The sequence below is a fragment of the Protomyctophum bolini genome (assembly GCF_963924005.1).
Source record: "Protomyctophum bolini genome assembly, chromosome: 10".
Lineage (NCBI taxonomy): Eukaryota > Metazoa > Chordata > Actinopteri > Myctophiformes > Myctophidae > Protomyctophum > Protomyctophum bolini.
The window spans coordinates 34,786,035-34,808,402 of NC_137871.1; the positions used below are offsets into that span (position 1 = coordinate 34,786,035).

Sequence of the window (22,368 nt, forward strand, 5' to 3'; positions counted from 1 at the left end):
GACCAAAGACCATCCCTGTGCATCCATGCATACAATGGACAACATACTGTTGTACATTACCTGTCTAGTAATCAGAAATGCAGTGTGCTAATCACAATTTATTACTTCTGAATATTTGTCAAATTGGGGGGGATGCTGAAGGTCATGGTGACCCAATTCCAGATCCCATTATCTTCAAAATGAATTCCTGGAGTGGAAGTTCTTGTAGGTGTAAAGTTAAGTGGTTCTAGTCTTAGTGCTGCACAATTAATCGAACAAAGATCATGGTCTAGATTCAGACACCTATGAGATCTCATTTCAAAATTTGAGCAAGCATTGTGCAGCACTAGTTGGCTGTCCAGTAATTTTTTAGTGATTTTTAGTGAGCTTTAAGTCAAGCACTTTGATGTTGTCTGTTTAAAACCCATTTTGACCTGAGATTCTAAAAATGTCTTCTACATCCTGACAGTTTTCTGAAAAAGCTATGTTTCTATGTCAGTCGTTCTATAGCAGTCCTACAAGCAGACCTACAAGCTCATAGCGCGCCACTCGGTGGCGCACTATGAGCTTGTAGATCTGCTATTTTTCTTTAACACCAAAAGGGGTTCCCGCCCCAAAATGGGTTAAAGCCACAGTAGTTTGGCTCCAGGTGCCACATTTAGAATTTTCAGCAATTTAGTTAATGATGTTGATTTGTTGTTGCGTGGATATTGCACTACCAATCCCCAATAGCCTTCAAGTTCACACATGGGGCAGTAGCCCAAGCTCACTGACTCTGGGTCTGTGGAGACGAGCAAACAATGGAGCACATCATTGAAGTTTGTCCTCTTCCAAAGACTCTGAAAGGAGCATTAGTCACCCTCCATACAGTAGATCAGGAGGCAACTGCTTGGCTTAAGGACTTTGCATTCGCTAATTACATACATCCTTTTATAGGTCATTTTCTCAGTCCAATTGTGTCCCTTTCTGCATCTTTTAGCCTTTTATCTTCATTGCATTGGAAAAATATTTTGGCCGAGCAGCCTGTCATTTACTCTCTTGTCCTGTCACCAGTCAATAACCAAGCTGGTTATTATAACATAGAATCGGGTAACATTAAGCAGTTTAGGTGTACTTGTTTAATGTACCATTTAACATCATACATCAAATGCACTGGGAAAGCTGTGTTGGCTGTGTACAACAAGAGGGATGCACTCCATACATTGGTCGGTGTCTCTCTTCAAAAATAGTGATAAAGTATTGGTCTCACGTGTTGAAGAGAAAAGGACAGTTTAATACCAATAGGACCAAATGAGCTATTCAAGCATGGTATAATATATTATTTAAGCTTTTATATATCAACTATGCTAGTACTGAACAATAGCTCACCGTTTAGGTAAAAAACAACAACACGAGGATGCTGGAACGCCACTATCTGATAGATTATGGAGGAGCGTCTGTGGTCTAATGCAACATTAAGGCATGATAGGCTAATAATAATATATTTTTTATATATAGTGATTAGTGAATAGTGAGTGTAGTACTCAAAGACCCTTTACCCTCTAACTTTATTAGAAAAATAAATGAATACATCAATTTGCCAAATGGTGGTCTCACTGGCCTATAATGGCTGTGGCTTCTAAGGAGATAACGTACACAACTAGGGCCCTTGCCAAGGAAAGTTTAGTAGATAAAACGCAACCAATGGGTATAGACTATAGAGGGTATGTGTGTGAGTCGGTGTGACATCATCATACCATACGCCTACTGAGTGGCAAAAAACTACTTTCTGGCCTTGTCAGACCATACATCAACAACATAAAAGTCCTATCTGATTAAACTCACATGGTCACTTGCCACTCAATTTATGCATGTGCATACTGCATACACCCTATTGCATGCTTGCATACAGATATTGCCAATTCGATTTAGCTCATTAGGGTCAGCGGTATGTCACCACAACAATCTAGCACTAGCAGCGACAAACAGGTTGCAGACACAAGGCATTTCCCATCTCTAATTAAGTCAGAAGCAGGATTTATTTCTTAACTAGAAGCCTGTTAGGTTTTCAATTGTAGTGGGTCAGACTGGGTCCCGGGAACCACGGGTGGCCATTTAAATGGGTCGCCTTTACTTAAACTTAGAGACTACTCAGAGTAGATTAGTTAAATTGGACTTAAAAAGATAATTGGCATTCAATGAGAATGCCCAAGTAATTAGTGGTACTTTTACCTGAGAAGTTAAAATATTGGAAGACTTGATAGTATAAAAGGTCCTTACACTGGCAAATTAGCGATGCAATTTGTTGGAGCGAATAATTAGCTGAAAAAAAGAAGAGAGAACGCAAAGTCAATGCAAGCTTCCACATCAGTGGCGAATTTGCAAAAATGCAACTGTTTTCGCTCATCATTTCGCTCTGGTGTCGAATTTTGAAGACTTTCGCTGGCTAATGCTACACTTCTGACCAATCAAAATGCAGCCCAGACTGCGTTTTTGTCTATAAACTGACCTACTGCCACAGCAGTTGTGAACAGAGCAGCAGCCGGCCCGGCCCTGCAGCTGTGTGAGGTCGTGGGGGCACACTTTTTTTTTTTTTTTTAGCACAGGTGCTCATTTTCAGCAACGCCCTGCACATAGAAACACACAGACAGACACACACATTAAAACCTGGGAGCTGACCAGTACAGCCACAGTCTTATACTGTTGGCCACTAAGCAGCTCCAGGGGGAGCAGTTGGGGGTACAGTGCCTTGCTCAAGGGCACTTCAGCGTTGTTGGGTGAGTGATGACCAAACACTTCCCCACCCAGATTTTTCCTGCCCGTCCGCGGAATCTAACCGGGGAATATAATCACATATACGTGTCGCATTTTGCCGGCCAAATAATTTGCATTTTCAGGGGTCGTGTATTCACGTCGCATCGCTAATTCGCAAATGTGTACGGACCTTAAACTAGCCTCTCTAAGCCTTGGAATTGTAATTCACTTTTGTCTGTATTTCATAACCACTTTAGTTGCTGTTGTGCAAGCAGGACTGAGAAGAATCCAAAGGCTTCCTTAAAAATCATACCAGGGTATAATGACTCACTATACCATAGTCTATATACCAAATATAGACTATGGTATCGATACTGAAATATTTGAATCAATTTCGATACTCAATCATTTCCCACACAATTTACACGATCGATACCATGCTCTCGTCTCTTATTAAAGTTTTTTTTCAACCAAGGTTCATGTTTTAGGTTATTAGAGAAAGTAAAAGATGAGTGTCAATTATTTTTCAGTTGCTGCTTTCTTTCGTTTTAGGGATTTTAGCTGTTTTTGACAGGGGGGCGGAGGCATTTGAACATGGGGCTAAATAGTGTTTTTTTGCAAAGTTTTATAGCGATTCTTTTTTTTTACTATAGTCCTACTAGACTCCAAGAAATGATATTTGACCACAAAAGATCACAGGATCTACTGAATGTGTCAAACTGACATTGAGCCTATGACACACAGTGTGGCTTCGCCCCAGTAGGCTACCTTCACATTCAGTAGATCCTGTGATCTTTTGTGGCCAGATGTAATTTCTTCTGGTCTAGTAGGACTATAGTAAATAATAAAAAAAGAAATCGCCATAATATTTTGTTAATAAAGACGTATTTATCCCCATGTTCGAATGCCCCCGGACCCCCTGTCAAAAATAGCAAAAATCGCTAAAACAAAAGGGCAGCAAATGTTAAAATTGACTTTCTCTAATAGCTTAAAACTTGAACCTTGGTTGAAAAAAAACTAAAGTTGTCCTTTAACTTTACCTAATTCAAAGATTAGTTAGTTAGGTAATTTAGTTACCGTAAATGTGATATTTCGAAACGTTGACGACACACTAAAAATAAAAATACAGCAGTGCCTCTTCAGCATTACCAGTGTGCTTTGGTGATACTGCTTATCTTGTCTTGCACCTGGGCTACGGATGTGTGTACGCACACTATCGTCCCTGTACTTCTTAATAGTGCCAGAGAAAAGCTGAGATGGATCTTTCTGTAACAAAAACACATTGATTTAACCCATATTAGACCCGAGGCAGTTATTTTCTCCAAAAACAATCCTTTGTTCAAAGAATAAAACTAAAATCCTGTTGCCATATTATGCATGGATATCTCTAAAATTATAGAGATGCTTTTTTCCCCTCACAGATGGTTTTAAAGGTATAACGCCATATTCCCGGTCTTAAAGGGGTTAATATAAAGTAAATATAAAGTTTTATGCCCTCAGTATTGGCACATTTTTCCTGTGGTATCGAATATGTGGCATATATTGTGAGTTTTTAATAAATACCTTGAAAATCGATATTCAATATTACATTTTTCGATACATACAATTCTAAAGCATGGTAATATCGTCACAATAATACTGGCATAAGTGGCATTTCTAAGTTCTAACGTCAACACAAGTATTTTGTAGTAAAGGGCACCCCTCCCAGTTTAAGCATACAAACGCAAGAAGACAATTAGCCAACCATTCAACTCTATGAAAACTGATAGTAGTGGGTCAGTGTCACAGTGCCTTGGGCGAGGGTAGTGTGCAACCTCTTAGCACAACCCGAGCCATTCAAATGATGGCAAAGCACGCAGTTGGCAGATTATAGCATAGTTTATTATAGCTAAAACAAAGGAGACCAGATGTCATATCTCCTTGGAGACGGTGACGGCTCCTCATCACCTCCTCTGTGTAGACCGGCAGCAGACTGATAACTTTGCAAAGGTGTTCAGCCCTTATATACCCCCATGGCCCCTCCCACTAAGACAGACCAAATAACAGGGTGATATACAATGTCACTTAAAATAAACCGGCACCAGAAATACATGTACATTTAATTTAAAGTCATAGATGATTTCCTTTTCATTCGTAAAACTTTGCTTTGAGTGTCCAGTGTCCCATGTCCCTTGTTGACACAATGAATTGTTTTGGGCCAAATCGATGGTTGCAGGTGAACCTGAACCCCATTTTGATTGTTTTAGGCTCCACAGCAGAGCTCCAGTGAGCGAAAGATGTTTGTTGATTCCTTTATGGTTTTCTTGAATAAATAAAGTTTGTAGTTTTGATGTTTCTGTTTGTCCATGCACAAGCCAACAAGTGTGCACCCTTGATGAGCATGTACAGCACAAATCGGTTGGAAACTGTTTCCTTTTTGTGACAAGTTTGGTCATTTGGTCACAGTCTGAGTCAGTGAGAGGTCTTTAATGATTGACAGGCAGCTCCTACAGGGAAGTAGCCAGATGGATCACTCACTGTTGAGCCATGAAAATGGCTCAATAGTCTGTTATTCAGTCAGTCAGATCCTTGTCCTCTGCTGAGTCAGATGAGATGTCCACCATGTGTCCTGCCAGCACAGGGCACAGTTTTGTTCATAGTAAGAAAATATACCCTCATTTGTTAGACATGCTAACATTCAGACAGGCATTATAGTCCGACAACACCGTCACTCCCGAAATGTGTGGCCGGTTACTACTTACTACTAACCCGTGGGCGGGTTAAAACGATCCCATGGCTGGTTAAAACGAACCCATGGCTCCTGTCATGCATGGCCGTTTAACCCATTCTGGGTGGGAACACCTTTTGGTGTTGGCATTATGTTATGCTTAAAAAATCGAAGAACCACTGACATAGAAACATAGCTTTTTCAGAAAACTGTCGGGATGTAGAAGACATTTCTAGAATCTGATCTCGGGTCAAAATGGGTTAAAACTAATCCGTGGCAGCTTAAAACTAAGTTGTGGCTCCCAGCATGCCTGGCAGGTTACAACTAACCCGTGGATGGTTAATTAAAACTTAGTTTTAAGTAACTTCCTAAGTTCCCGTGAGGTTAGGTTTTGGTTAAGGTGTCAGACTCAGGACCGTTAGTAAGTCAGACCAAACACATGCACCCTTCATCCCCACCTAAAGCAAAGAAACAACACTTAATGCAACACAAATGTAGCTATGAGGTACGTTAGCATGTTGGGTAGACAAGATATGTTTATTTTTTATACAGAGATTAATTCTGTGCAATAGTTGCAGCCAGATCTTTATTTTCCGAATCCACTGTAGTTAATACTTTTACAAACTTGGTTTGTTTGTAGTAGTGCTGCCAACGAATATTCTATATCCGAATATAGATTCGAATCAATTTTTTTAATTAATAACCGAATATATAAAATTAAGGTTCGAATTAAAAATAATAATAAAAAATATTTTTTTATTTATTATTATTATTAGTTTTCCGTGCCATGGGTAAGCGTTGTGACTTGTGAGCTTGTAGATTAGTTATATTTGCCATGCGACACGCCGACAACGGCATACATTGAAGAATAAATCAGCTGCCTCGCACATTTCCTAAACACAGACTATACAGCGCAGCGCAGCGCAGTTCTGATTGGCTGCCTCGTCTCCAGCCATGTTGCCTCAGAATTCTTTAGGGTCACTAATTTGAGCATAACAGCGGAGCATAGGCGCTAGCCAGCTAAAAAGTTTCATAACGTCGGCAGCAGACCCACAGTCCACAGATAATAATAATGCAGCAGAATTAACACTGCCTCCGTGCCTCGTTTTGATAAGGCTGTGTGGTAGGATTGCTCATTTAAGAAAAAAATGTTACTGGAGAAGGGAGAATGTATGCGTTCCGTTCCATCTCAGTTTTCAGCAACACCAATGCGCGGAGAGAGAGAGTTGCGCCAGCAATGCGATCTTAAATGTTATGTCTAAGGTTGTATTGGTGTAAATATAATTATTAAAAAATCCGATTGGCTCGATATTAAAAAATCCGATTGGCTCGAATTGAAATCCGAAATCCGAATGGCTCGAATTGCTCGAATCCACGTGGGTTTTTAAAACGAATATCCGAATCCAATTTTTGGACAATTACGGCAGCCCTAGTTTGTAGTCAGTCATACCAGGATGTATTTGAAACAAAACGAACCTCTCAGTAAACATTGTTAAACCAGATGAGCTGCATTTGAAACGGCTGATGAAATGGGTTGCATATTATCGTTGCTGTCGGAAGGAAACCTCCTAACTCAATTTGAGGTTTTAGAAATTCTTGCATAAATCGGTGCTATATTAAATACCCTTTACGTCTGTATGTTTTTTCGAAAATATTTAACCAATGGAAAGTAGTAAAAAAACGCTTTGGACAAAACCTCTTAACTCCATTGGACTGTCAAACTGTCTGCTAAAGCAACTATCTCCACCACCTCTCCCCCTCTCATGCAAGTAATTGACAATATATAAAGTCACAACACCAACTTTGATGAGGCTGTATTGCTTTGTTTTCTCAATTTCCTAAAGATTTTCTATTTTAAATTTCCTGATTTTTTTTTTTGGAGTTAAGTGGTTTCTTCCCAACAGCAGAGATGAGCAGTATACAGAAACGGCTGTAAAAAAACAATAGGGTTTCCATTCTTATTAGTTATGCCCTAAAAGTAATTGTTAAAAATGACAAAATAATGAAAATATACTTTTCTTTAATGCTAATTTCCCCATACATTTTTATGGTAGTGCTGCTGAATGCTTGCTGATATGAACACAAACCGTGTAAGTGTAATTATAGTTCTCCTCCTAAAATGCAAAATGGTGCAACTATGTTCCTTTTGTTATCTGACCAGAGCTCTTACTTCTAGTGTAGACTGGACAGTGAAAGATAATACTGTAGGTCGGATAGGGTTCATACAAAAGGTTTGACATGCGGCCAAATTCTCAGAGCAAAACACTTTGGGCTGGGCTGAGGGATAGCGCACCGCCACGCACACTCTTCATTCATTTTCACATCTCGATTGTATGCTTTAAAACGTTATACTTGAAATACTAGAAATAGTCTTGTCAGTCAATGGGGTGTGGTCCAGCCCTATGGAATGCATGTGCTAATAAATAAAAACAATTTAATACTTCCTATGAGCATCAAAGTAATTTTTATTTATAATAAATAATTATTAACTCATTTTATTAGAACAATCCAGAGGGGCTGTTCAAACCTGTCTTCCAAGTCACATCTTATCTACTATGCACATATCACACGAGTTGATAAATGCTTATTTTCGCCCCAGGCAGTCTTTAATGGCAAATGTGAGCAAAACTGTACAGCCCTAAGGATGGAGAAAACCTGCCTGACGGGGGCCATGGGTGTATAAGGAAGGGGAGAGGAGTTCCAGAGTGGATGTTGGGTGTGGCAGCACCCACACCACGCCACCCCCCGGCCTAATGCCGTGCTTGAAAGATTCTAGGGGAAAAGAATAAGAACTTATTTGGGGCATTTTGTGCTTTCTTAGGCGTCACTCACACCTTTCGATCTAGCATACAACATTGATGCATGCTAGATGTATACAAAGGGTTTGTTTACATCTTGCCCCAATTTCCAATGGAAGTAACATTTGTTGTACGGCTTTCTGCTGTGTTTCGACTGCCCCCCCCTCCCCCTCATACAACAAAAATGTTTTGTCAAACCATGTGACTCCCATTGGAAAGGAATTGCGAGCTTGCATCAGTCAATAAGTCTCATGCATCAGCTATACATCAATCTGTTGTAAAGATGTGAGTCAGGCCTTAATAGGCTCAGGGGGTAGAGTGGCTGGATGGTAACCGCAAGGTTGCCAGTTCGAACCCGGGCTCCATAGAGTTGGTGTCGAAGTGTCCTTCCTTGAGCAAGACTGAACCCCTAATTGCTCCTGATGTGCTGGTTGGTGCCTTGCATGGTTTTCGCCGCCATCGGTGTATGAATAGAGAATATACAGTCTGGAACTACACCCCCCCCCCCCCCCCCAGCAAGCTATATATGCTTAGATGTTTTCTATTTCTATTTGGATAAATTAAAGACGTAATGGAAGTGAGGAGGAGGCTCCACTTCCGATTTTATATTTTACTCATGATGGAACTTCCGTTGTTCCAGACTGTATGATATGATAGAACTTCCGTTGTTCCAGACTGTATGATGGAAGCATTTGAAAACTGCGAGAGGCAACAACAGTCTGGTAAAGCCAGACTCATTTCTAGGCTGGTCCGATGCATCTCGGGAGCAGGACTGGTATGGGGTAGAAGGAACACTAGAGCAGACTCTGGGACAGTTAATTTATACATTTATTTATTTAACACAGTGCAGGTAAAATAAAATGAACGTTTTTGTCACAAACTGTGCTCATGTAAGCACACTGCACAGTATACCTTGACTCAAAGTAACGGCCAGGCAGGATGCAATAACCCATTCTGAGCGGGAAGGGAACCCCTTTTGGTGTTAAACATCATCATCATCATCATCATCATCATCATCATCATCATCATACTAAAATTCAGCGAATGTCTGTCTGTCTGTCTGAATGTCCCTGACAGCGCTTTATCTCAACATTGGCTGGCCCAATCACTCCCACTTTTCACACAGGCATGGACCATAATTATATGGAGGTCTTAATGGAGCCCTTTTTCCAATTTGACACATTAATGATTTATAATGAATTTATTAGTGGATTAAAAAATGCAAAAATGGGTATTGTACTGTCAATATGACATGAATATGAATGCAAAGTAGCGGTCCATGTGTGGACAGGCTACCTGTCGCCGTTGTGCATGGTGAGATGTGTGCAAACCGTGTAGTTTATCAGGAGAAGAATACCAAAGGATGCAAGATTTAGTAGTGAATTAAAAACACACCGGGCGCAGTACCCCCCCACGGCCACAAGGGCAAATATCTCACAACGGGTAAGGGCTAGTTGTTATAATTTACGGTAGCTATTTTTGAAAAACCGTTGAAAATATTTATTTCAGAAAACTAAAATAAATAGGTCAGGCCTAAATGGGTTAAGATGAAGTGAAAGCAAATATAGCTTACTTGGTAGTAAATGGGTAGAGCAGCCAGCCAATCGCGGCAACCAGCTGATCAGTGAGTCTATGCAAGTGATACAAAGTTGACAATTCCGAGAAGTTTAGGAAAAAAAGTGCGGTTGCCCTGTGGTTGTCAGTCAGTCATGGGGGCAGGCAGCCATCGAGATAAAAGGAATTTATGACAAACGGTACATTTTTCATTTGGGGTTCCTCTCCTACGGTTAAAACGAAAGCCCCTTTTGGAGGTGTGCTCTATATAGAAGCCCCACAACCTGCGACAACCACGTTTCTTTTAATCTGGGTCAAAGGTTGTGCCTTGTCTTCTAATTTCTACTTGGTTTGCACAGTTCCCACAGTCATTCTAATTTATTTCGTGCACCTTTTCGTTTCTTCAATTTGCAGGTGTTTCTGGAGATTGAGAACACGTCTCAGCGGTCCTGGGTGCAGGTCTATGGGGACGCCAGGGTGCGAGCCGTGCTGGTGGAAGACTCCATCATATGGGCCACTCGCAGTGACGGGGCTGCGGCTGCAGGAGCGTCACCGGCTGCCTGGCCTGCTCTGGTGAGTGCATGCATGAGATGACAATGAGCTTATCCTATTCTGACCTGAGATCAGATTCTAAAAATGTCTTCTACATCCTGACAGTTTTCTGAAAAAGCTATGTTTCTATGTCAGTCGTTCATTGATTTTTCAAAAATAGCAGACCTACGAGCTTGTAGGTCTGCTATTTTTCAATAGCTAAAGCATGACATGATGCTAACACAAAAAGGGGTTCCCGACCAGAATGGGTTATAGCGAAATCCGGCACGCCTACATGAGATCACGATCGGCTGATTTTATTTTAACGATTTTGATGAAAAATGAAAAATCCCTCATGTACCAGGGGTACATGAGGGAGTTCCAGGGGGTCCCCAGCTAAATGATAGTTTGGAACCAAATGGGCCCTTGTGGGTCCGTAACTCTGAGAGTGTGCAAATAGAACCAAATGGACCCATTACCTAATGGTAGACTGGTAGACTAATGCAATGGTAGACTAATGCATGTCAAACTGGAGGTCCTTGAAATAAAACTGGTTGAGAATCACTGCTAGAGCCATAAAAATCTTCTCTTATAGGTGTCCCTGGCATGTCCTTTCAAATGGGGGTCCGTGGGCTAAACGATGTCAATTTGGGGGTCCTTGACATGAAAACGTTTGGGAACCATTGACTGTAGCCTACTTGTTCATGGTGTAAATGATTCCTGTGAGCCACATTGCACTGTATGCAAAGAGGGTACAGTGGTTTTGGGTAGAGTCGCGACTCGCGATACGCGTCGATTTTGAATAATGACTGCGTGTCCTACAACATTTTCCTCTTGCAATGCATAGTCCTAGACCACTGATGGACGATGTTTTGACAAATATATTGTAGATTCCAAAGTTTCCAAATCAATTTGACAAACTTGGTTGATAAAATAAATTCATGTTTTGATGGATAAATGCAAAAGATTTAATCGTATATCGTAACTGTCGGGCAGATGCTGATGATAAAGCCACACACACTGCATTTCCTGCCATATCGACATGGTACGGTACAATACAATTATCGGGCAGGGATCCGATACGATTATTTCCGTATCGATTAATTGAACGCACTCCTACAGTCAACCACCCTCTATTGTTTTCTTAACCCATATAGACCTGAGCTCCATTCTACAAACCCATGTTTCTATGTCAGTCAAACATTTTCATGTCAAGGACCCCCAGAAATATATGTAATTGGCTGCCGACCCCATCTGAAAATATGTTGTTCCAGGGACCTCCCCAGAAGCAAAAATAGCAGATTCGGGAGCTTGTAGATCTGCTATTTTTCAATAGCTAAAGTATAACACAATCCTAAAAAAACACCAAAAGAGGTTCCCGTCCTGAATGGGTTAAGTAGGCTATCTGATAAGGGACAGGACAGGTACCCCAAAAAACATCCTACAGGCCACAGTGAACCCCTTTTGCAGGCTGCCTCTGGGCCGCCAGCTTGACACCCTTGCTTACCTAGGAGACATAGCATGTCCTCATGATGTAACCACACTTTGTCTTCCTCATCAGGCCTTACCTAGGAGTCATAGCATGTCCTCATGATGTAACCACACTTTGTCTTCCTCATCAGGCCTTACATAGGAGTCATAGCATGTCCTCATGATGTAACCACACCTTGTCTTACCTAGGAGTCATAGCATGTCCTCATGTCCTCAACCTTGTCTTCCTCATCAGGCCTTCCGTTGCCTGGTGGACAGAGTGGGGTTGGGATCTCTGGTTCCAGTGGAGTTCTTCGGAAACAAGTCTTTTGAATTCCTCCCCGACAACAAATCCGTCCAGAGGTTTGAGGTGTGTACACTGTACTGATTTATTAATGAAATCCATCACCGCTGCAATGTTCTTCATCTCGGTACTGTCGTGGAATTCTGGATCAATCGATAATCGATGAGGCAATATTATAGGAGTTGAGACAATAATTCTCAGGTGCTTTACGTAACATGATATCATGTGCAGATGTACAACATTACACCGCTCAGGTCAGTGGTTCTGTAGGTCTGCCAAGAGCACAGAGCAGAAATCATAGTTATACTGTACACTGCTTCAAGGACAAAGTAAACCATAACATCATAGGCTATAACACAAACAACGGCCACTAGGCCCAGTGAAGACATCTAGGCCTTCACAGCCACCAAATAGCACAATGTGTTATAAAAGTATCATTATGTGATCGGAAATTATAAAGGTTGGCGCGCTACGAGCTTGTAGATCTGCTAATATTTTTTTAATCGAAGAACGACTGACATAGAAACATAGCTTTTTCTGAAAACTGTCAGGATGTAGAAGACCTTTTTAGCATCTGATCTCAGGTCAGAATAGAATTAATTCTTAATTAATAGAATTAAGCAATCATATCATTTCTTCCTCAATTCCCCTGTGGTGTGTGTGTGTTTGTGTGTATGTGCGTGCGCGCAGATGGATAAAGACATCAAGCACTCGGTGCTGTCGGGTCAGCCCACTATCCAGGCCGCCATCTCCAAGTGGTGGAGTGATTTTGATCTCCAGGAGATCTTCAGGAAGGGTGAGCTGGAGGTCTTTGTGTTCGTCTTTACCAGAGCCATCTAATAGAAGAGTTAGGATATTCTCTTCAGGAAGGGTGAGCTGGGTTCTTTGTGTTCGTCTTTACCAGAGCCATCTAATGGAAGAGTTACCATATAGAGGGGGCAGAAACCGAGCACTGTTCATGCAGCCTGAACTGAGACGAGCTGGAGTTGGAAATACATTGTTTTCAACGAGGGCGACGCAAATCGGAGCTATTTTAAGCATGTGTGCGACATGACAACTGTTTTTAGTATTGCACAGTAAGAACTAAAGTCTCTGTAATGTTTATGTTGTACTATTACTACAAAACAATCTAAAACAAAGGGATTTAAGATCATTAAAGCTGGGCTGTTGCCCTGGGTCCAATGCATTTCTGCCTACTTCCGGTCCAGGACTTGTCCCCATTCTCAATAGAAGTCTATGTAGGAGAGCCACCATTGGACTGACCCCATGAAGTGAACGCAGTTTGCGTAACTGTCTATATCTAAGGCTCTGGTCTTTACTAGCCTCCCGTAGCCAGCCTTCGCCCCAGGCAGATGACCGGCCAACCAGATTTGTCTGGAACCAGGCTATATCCAACCAGGGCCCAGTATGCAAATATGTTGCCGTACATTGGCAGATATTCGTTCCTTTTTCCACAACAAAGATGGATGCCGCAATAGCAGCAGTAAATGGGACATTTGTGCTCGTACTGGCTTAATATGGCATTAAAACATTATGAATTTCTGGCGCTGACCCAGCGATTAATCGACGTTCAATCGATACGCACGGGAATCGATTTTTTAATTTTGAATCGAATAGTCATTAAAAAAAAAGCGGCCGCTTTTGGTCCGCGAGACGGCCCAATTTGGTCCGCGAGCCATGCTTGCGCCTCGCAGCACCTCGCAACGCCTCCTCTTTCCCCGTGTTAACAAGGAAGGCAAGCGCATGCACCACAGTTCAGTGGACATTAAATATAGGCTACCATGTTTGATAAGTCATATAAAAACATTACTTACACGAAAATGAAAATATAAACTTCACAGATTATAGATCACTTGGAATTATAACAATCTGTTGACTATTGCCTGAATAATGCCACTATAAAATCTCAACTTTTATCGATGAGCCATTGCGCTGCTTGGATTCACATGGTGAGTGCGCTCAGTGCACCGAAGAATTGATTTTTTTTGCTCCTACAGACCAAAACACCTTTTCTCTTTGGCATTTAATTGCACCTGATCGTATTATTGTAATTATGTAGCCTATACTATTTGCCTGTGTTTTGTCTTTTAATTATGCTTTTTTTTGTGCGCCGATGGTGATGCGATGCTCCACTTGTTTCAGCCTGTAGGCCTACAGCACTTTGGTCAGCTTTTATTGTTTTAAATGTGCTATATAAATAAAGTTTGATTTAGGCCTATATTGGAGCAGGTGCTGGCAAATAACTAATTACTGTAGGCTAATGCAGTGAAGTTGCGCAAATGTCAACTCAATTAGCAAGCGGAGCTGCATGCATTCTGCACTGCAGTCTGCAGATCTCTTCTTAGAGTTTACTTTAATATTATGGTTTACTTTCAACCATAAACCATAATATGATTGACAAACCTTGGATTATAATTCTTCATCGACCAACAGCGCATGCAGCATGACTATGAGGTAAATTTAACTATGTGGGATTTCTCCATCGGCATCACATGTCGATAAAAAAATGGGATTTCACTAGTGGCATTATTCAGGCAATACTCAGATTGTTATAATTCCAAGTGATCTATAATCTGTGAAGTTTATATATTTTTTCCCATACGCACACTCAGTCACATTAACTTTATGATCAATCAAATCAACCGTGGTTGATTTTATTTCTGACAAGTGTCAGGCTTGAAAAGTTCATTCATGTTACCGTTCGTTTACAATTGACAGAGGAGTTTGGATTATATATATTTTTATTTAATTTTAAGAGGTAATGCCTGTTTCAGGCAGTTGACTTGTTACGGTCGGATGTTTTATTAAGCCTAATTATTTGTGCGTCACTGCTTTCATGAAGGCTGCAAGCCTGCAACAGTTGTTGCTTATTGTTTAAAATAAATTAGACCAATCCAAGCATGCCTTTCTCTCCGCTATATCGTTGTTTAAGCCAAAGAGTCACTGCTCGCATCGCACGCATCGCACCCCCCCCCCCCCCCCCCCCGTTGACGTTTCGAAGCGTCGACGTTCGAAACGTGGGAATCGATTTTGAATCGATCATCAAATACGGAATCGAAGGTCAGCCTAGCGGTCCAGGCGCATGGTAGTGGGGCACCTGTGTGGTAGAGGGACAGTGTGCTCTGATTGGTTGTAGGTCTAACCCAGGGGTGGGCAACTTTGACGATGGAGAGGGCCATTATATTTCCATACTATAAGTTCAAAACGCGTCACGTCGCGACGCGTTTTGAACTTGTATATCGGCTATTTTTGCTATATTTGAATTGAAATCCTGAAAAGTCATTTTTACTAAATACAAATATATTGGACATGAAAAAGACAATAACATTATTTTGTAATATACTACTCAGCAAACTACTAATTTAGACTAAGTAATTAAAGCGGGGCATGTTTGGAATTGTAAACGGCTGAAATCAATAACATATCAGTATTCCGAAATTATTCTGAGGGCCACGTTAAGTGAAGGTGGGGGTTGTAGGTCAGCTTTTTTTTTTTAAATCGAAGAACGACTGACATGGAAACATAGCTTTTTCAGAAAACTGTCAGGACGTAGAAGACATTTTTAGAATCTGATCTCGGGTCAGAATGGGTTAATATCTAATGATTGCATGTCGTCCTTCCCTCAGGTTCCCACACCATCCAGGGCAGCAGGGTTCGGGTGTATCAGCCAGAAGAGTTGGAGGAGTGGGCCCTTGGACTGGTGTCCCAACACGACCCCGTCTCACACATTATGGAGATCACTATGGACAAGGTACACTATAATACATTATAATACAATACACACATTATGGAGATCACTATGGACAATGTACACTATGAATACATTATAATACAATACACACATTATGGAGATCACTATGGACTGTACACTATGAATACATTATAATACAATACACACATTATGGAGATCACTATGGACTGTACACTATGAATACATTATAATACAATACACACATTATGGAGATCACTATGGACAATGTACACTATGAATGCATTATAATACAATACACACATTATGGAGATCACTATGGACAATGTACACTATGAATACATTATAATACAATACACACATTATGGAGATCACTATGGACAAGGTAGACTATGAATACATCAACTATAAATACATTCTGTTGTAGCTTAATTAGCTTATAGATATGGATGGATGTAACATAAAGGGCTTATGCATTGTTCTCACTTTTCTGTTAACAGGGAGACGAGAATCAGAGGGTGGATCCTCGTGTGATTCATGTAATGCTGGCAGAGAATGAGGTAAGTCTTAACGCACGGACACCGTAAGTAGAACGTTGTAATTTAGGTGCTGTTTCATCTCCGGACTTCTTTTCCTTTTTTCCTCCTCAGCTGAGCAAGAACGGCCGACGCAGGAAGGAGGGCGAAGCGGCCAAGGGCGACAGCGTCCGGCGGCGTCGGACCGCCTCCGAGGGCGAGGACGACGTGAACATGAAGCGGTTCAAAGGCGCGGCGGGCGAGGCCGTGGCCGACGGACAGGGCTGTGGCGACGCCGCCAAGTCTTTAGTGGAGGGCGTGGCCATGTGGGGGGGAGACGCCGGCGCGGGAGGAGCACGAACCAACAACAACAGCAACGCCACCAAAAACGGCACCTCTCCCGACGCGGTGTCCAGCAGCCCCAGCACCACCACGTCGCCCCAAATGGACCAATCGAACGTTCCTCCTCCTCCTCCTCTTCCTCGCCACCACGCCTACATCAAGGAAAACGGGCGCGCACTGCCCACGCAAGGGCCGGCGGACTCCACCACGCATCACACCCCCACCCCTCCTCCCCTGAAGCCGGCACCCTCTCCCTTCTCCAACGCGTCTTTCCCCTCGCTGGGCCCGATGCCGTGCCTGTTCCCCGGAGCGCCCGGCTCCAAGCCCCCGGCTCCCCAGTCGGACCGAGAGGAGCCGTCCCAGTCGTCGTACCCTAAAACCGCTGCTCTCGTGTCCCCGGGGCCCGTGACCATCTCCTCGTCCTCTCACGGCGGTGGTCCCAGTGTGGCACTTTCAGCCCCGCAGGGAATCAGCCCCAAAGCGTCGACTTGGGGGAACCCAGCTGAGGTGAGCCATGCAATGTCTCTCAACCATACTACAATGTCTCTCAACCATACTACAATGTCTCTCAACCATACTACAATGTCTCTCAACCATACTACAATGTCTCTCAACCATACTACAATGCATGTCTTTATAGTAGGTCGGAGTTCTTCTCACTTTCCTGTCAAGGTCCACCAAATAGTTGTGTGTACTGTTAGTGTATAAAGCCTTGTTATAAGATGCTCTTCCAAGAAAATCCATATAATGTTGTGGACATGATTTAGTATATATCCGGACCCATGCCTCAAGAAATTTATATTTATTATTTTATTACGTAGCCCTCTCAAGCTGCTCTCCCTCTGCTATGGCTCAATGCTGCTGGTTGAATATTTAACGCATTGTAAGTAGCCTACTTAACGCATTGTAAGGACTCAAACCTTCATACCGTCTATGTTCTGTTCAGAATCAACGCTAGCACAGCACATCTGTGAACAACTCGACCTCCCCACCCCCGTCTGTCGGTCTCGACCAGGTTCCTCAATCAATGCCAGTGCATGACATGCAAGACGACGACAAACTAGTTATGGAACCGTTAGACATTTTGGAGACGTCCCGAAAATGGAAAGATGTTTGCCCTGCAACGTGCATGAAAAGAACATTCAACGGTGGTGATTTGAGAGGCAAAGCGAGAACTAACGTGACAGTCTACTCTTAATTCATATTGACAAGGAGCAGGCTGTCTTTGGCCAGACACACAGCGTGGATTCACTGACGCCTCCTCCTCCCCGCTATGAGTCTGAACGTCGGCCCATAGCAGGAAGCTGGAGAAATCAGTGACTCACTGACTGCGTAAGCAGCCTCTTGGTCGGTCCATGTGTGTATGGTGACGTAACATACATGCTGTGTTACTTTCAAAACAATGGCTGGCCTCAAGTTCCCTCAAGGCAACAGGTTTAATTTCCACAGAAACAATAAAAACAGTTGTTTTTAAGTGGTTATGTCAGATATAGACTCCGGCATTTATCGGATATAGCTCGCTCACATAGAAAGTAGAAAGTAACTAAACAGACCTGACCACTGTGGCGTCAGTTATTTGTTGTTGTTGATTGGCTAGATGAATCTGTCTGTCAAGGGAACCACTTAAACCTGTGGCACTCGGTGCCGCGCTATGAGCTTGTAGATCTGCTATTTTTCAATAGCTAAAGTGTAACATAATGCTTGAAACACCAAAAGGGGTTCCCGGCCAGCCCAGAATGGGTTAAGCCCACTTTTCAAGCTGCCTGTGGGACGAAGTCCAGACTGATATCGGCGGGGAGGAAGCCAGAGAGAATCCACGTTATCAGTCTGGCTAAAGCCAGGCTATACAGTACCTGTATGCTGAACTGGTCCTGTATTAGTATTTTGTGCCTACTGTTTTTTTTAATGGCTCAGAGCGAGTTGAAAGGCCTCCATATAATTTAAATGTAAATTTTATGTAAATATATATATCCTCAAATGTATATATACCGCAGGTTAATAATGTATATTCGGCTACTTCAACTTTATGATGCAAGTAAAGACAATTTCATAATTTAGGCATTTAGCAGATGCTCTTAATACAGAGCGGCTTACAGTAAGCAAGAAGAACACATGGTAATACATCAAATACACGTATATAAATAGTCATCAAGGATCATAAGATCTGAGAGCCTAACATCCGTCTAACAGCAGAATAACTGTACAATTAAACTATGAGTAAACACTATGAAGTGTTATGTCTACATAAAATGCTATCTAAATTACCTACGTTTAGCCGTTGCATAGGCTGTAAGGTTGTTGAGGCTAGTGTAAGTGCTAATTCACGAATAAATATTTAATCGGTTACTTAAGAATTGCATAGTTGGTGCCTGGGCCGTGGCTCAGCGGTCCAGGCACCTTGGCTGGTAGTCCAGGTCTGTCAGTGTGCCGCGGGTTCGACTCCCGATCCCGACGGCCTTTACTTAGTGGTGGGGGAAAAAATCGATTAGTCAATTAATCGCGATGCCATCATGGGCGATAATTCATCGATGCACAAATGTCAAACATCGATTATTTAATGTATTTTTTTTACCGGAGCAAAAGGGCGGAACTAATCTGCGACTGCGCTGCGTCGTCGTACCGGACCGTTTAGAGTGACGCACACAGCGCTCGCACACGCTTTAGCTTTCAACAACGCGGAGGGGAAGAGAAAAAAGATGACAGAAAGGGAACATTTTGGATTGTATGAGGTTGAGGGGACACGAGAACTCGATAAAAATCACACCATCGACCGCCTGTGAAATGTGGACGAGATGGGACGATGTAGTGTGGCTCCAAAGTGCTACATGGCCCGGAATCCGTCGCTCCCCACGACCGAATGTGAACGTAAATCCTTTGCAATAAAAGTGCCGATGGACTTCGTAATTCTAGTCGCCTTTTCTGAGTGCATGGGCAGCTGTCCGTGTGTTCGGGATCGGGATGGTTGTCTTGACTGCATCTCTGGATGTCAGTGGGCAATATGGTCTTGTACACGTTGTGAGTTGTATCGAGTTCCCGTGTCCCCTCAACATCATAGAATCCAAAATGTTGCCATACACTTGTAAAATACTTTAAACCAAATGCTCCTTAATGTGTGCAAACAAAAAGAAAGGTGCAACATAATAGTCTCAATAACTACCCCAAAGCTTCCTTAATGACACTTCAGTAACTGAAAATGAAATCCCTGAATAAGGAAACAAAGAAAAGCACCTTTTTTGTCCTAACAAAGAATAAAGGCAATTTGACAGAGTGCTGCTGACCTCAACCGAAATCCTGCCCATGTATTTCTATGACATGACATCTTATGTCATTATTAATATATATTTATTGTATGCTTGTACAAACTCATTCTTTTTTTTTTTAAAGAAAACTGCTTATTACTGTTCTGTATTTGGCCACAGACACCCATCTGAAAATATTTTCTTCTATGGACCCCCCCAGAAGCAAAGATTTGAGTTAAAAACGTGCACTGTGAAAGAATATATATATTCATAATCATTAGAAAGCACTTTGTTTATTTGTCACACAGTGACTGAGTGATTAACAGTGAGTGATTAATCGGGATCAATCGGGATTAATCGAATCGTAACGTAGCCCAATTAATCGGGATTAATCGGGATTAATCGCATCGTGACCCTCGGAAACGATGTGTAATCGCATCGCCAGGTACCTGGCGATGAACGCCTCTACCTTTACTGCATGTCACGTCACCCCCCCAGTTGGTTGGCAGGTATGCATAAGAGCAGGTGTGGAGATAATATTATAGTGGGATTGTCGAGTGAGTTAAATTAGTGTGATGATAGATGGTAAAGTGTTTTGCTGAGGACCCCCCCCAGGCCAGACATGTAACTGATGCTATAATATGAGGTTTCATTGTTTTGTGCTGCAGGGCTCCAAGAACTCCAGTTTCGGCGCGCCCCAGACGCTGCCCGGAGCCGCTCCTGTATTTGGAGAAGTCAGCTCCCAGGTGAACGGCGCCTCGGCCGCCACCAAGGACTCCTCCAGGCCCTTCGGCTTCGGCTTCGGAGGGGCCAAGAATGGCTCCCAAAAAACACAGCAAGACCAGAACTTGTTTTTACAGTGCATGACCCAGAGCCCCGGCTCCAACCAGACTCCAGGTTCCGCTCAGTCGCAATCCAAGGACACTAACTACTTCACGGCCGTGTCAGAGAGCCTGAGTAAAGCACCTCCGAGTCTGATCAAGCCTGCTCCTCCCAACGATGGGAAGATGTCCGCCATGGCCCCGACGTCGGCGGGGCTCTTTGGGTCGGCGCCCGAGGCCCATCCGACCGGAAACGGAGTGCTCAACAAGCCCTTTGGAGGAGAGGACAAAACGTCGTCATTCGCCGGCCTGAGTGGTCCCGGAGCGATGAGAGGTACCGGTCTGAACATGGGTGGTGGCGTGGCGGCTCACGCAGCCACAGCCCAAGGTTCCGCTAAAAGGAGTGGCAGTAATTGTTCCAAGACTGCAGACAGCCACCAGAACCTGTTCCTGCAGGGCTCCAAAGAGCCCGCTAACCCTTTCCTGACGTACGGAGACACGACACCACACACGTCCTTCGCTGGCCTTTCTGGGTCCGAGGCAGAGAATCTGGACAGTAAGCCGAACCTGTTTACTATGGCAGAGCCACCCAAAGGTATGCTTTCTTCCCTTCCCTTTGCTGCTCTCTCGGCAGCAGCGACTTCCACTAGTTCCTCCTCTTCTCCGGGCCCCGTTTTCTCTCAGAGGTCACAGGGTGACGGAATTAAGACCGAGGAGGATGAAGAGGAGCAGAGGCCCACCTCCACCTCCGCCGTGTTTGGAAGTGCAGGCGGGATTGAAGAGGCACCCGTGTCCTTCGACCAGAACCAGGAACGGGGCCAGGCGTCCAAGCGTGACTCCGACTCCAGCACAAACAGCGACCTCTCGGACCTGAGTGACAACGAAGAGGGCACGGGCCAGGGTCCAGGAGGGACACCGGGCCTCGCCAAGGACCCTGCCGCGCTTCAGAAACCCAAGATCTCTGCGGCCGTAAAGGGCCGTCCACGCAACAAACCCTTCAAAGGTAAGGCTTGCCAATACTGTATAGAGCACCGCAGTCCCTCCCCCTTTCAGAAAAACGAGTGGCCCAGGAAATGCATTCTCCCATCGGCACTTCTTATATAATTTATTTAAAGACGGTTACGCCGCGGACAAAGCCAACTCGGATCGTGACAAATCATGACAATGAACACAATGTTTTGGGCCGATCAAATCATTAGAAAGAAGAAAAGAAAGTCAGGAGACAACACTATTTGTTTTGTTTTTCGTCTTATAAATTATTTGATCGGCCCAAAACATTGTGTTCATTGTCATGATTTGTCACGATCCGAGTTTGTCCGCGGCGTAACCATCTTTAAATAAATTATATAAGATGTGCTGATGGGAGAATGCATTGGGGTTTCATTTCCTGGGCCACTCTTTTTCTGAAAGGGGGAGGGACTGTGGCGCTCTATACTGGTTGTGGTACTGTATTTTCCCATTCTGGGCGGGAACCCCTTTTGGTGTTAGCATTATGTTATGCTTTAGCTATTGAAAAATAGCAGATCTACAAGCTCATAGCTACGAGCTTGTAGGTCTGCTTTTTTTGAAAATTCGAAGAACGACTGACATAGAAACACAGCTTTTTCAGAAAACTGTCAGGATATAGAAGACATTCTTTTAATCTGATCTCAGGTCAAAATGGGGT

The 22,368-nt window shown here is 43.1% G+C and overlaps 1 protein-coding gene across 4 annotated transcripts in view; it reads left to right on the top strand.

Annotated features, from left to right (window-relative positions):
* Nucleotides 1–22,368, top strand: part of kdm3b (lysine (K)-specific demethylase 3B) — a 40,619-nt gene that overhangs the window by 1,713 nt on the left and 16,538 nt on the right. For 3 of the 4 annotated variants that reach the window (XM_080773594.1, XM_080773596.1, XM_080773595.1), the window contains exons 2-8: nucleotides 10,186–10,344; nucleotides 12,029–12,142; nucleotides 12,767–12,872; nucleotides 15,703–15,827; nucleotides 16,286–16,345; nucleotides 16,436–17,149; nucleotides 20,550–21,705. In XM_080773594.1, the coding sequence (XP_080629720.1) occupies nucleotides 10,186–10,344; nucleotides 12,029–12,142; nucleotides 12,767–12,872; nucleotides 15,703–15,827; nucleotides 16,286–16,345; nucleotides 16,436–17,149; nucleotides 20,550–21,705 (2,434 nt within the window). Of the gene's footprint in view, nucleotides 1–10,185; nucleotides 10,345–12,028; nucleotides 12,143–12,766; nucleotides 12,873–15,702; nucleotides 15,828–16,147; nucleotides 16,171–16,285; nucleotides 16,346–16,435; nucleotides 17,150–20,549; nucleotides 21,706–22,368 lie in introns of those variants that run through there. The other variant, XM_080773597.1, reaches the window with a different exon arrangement.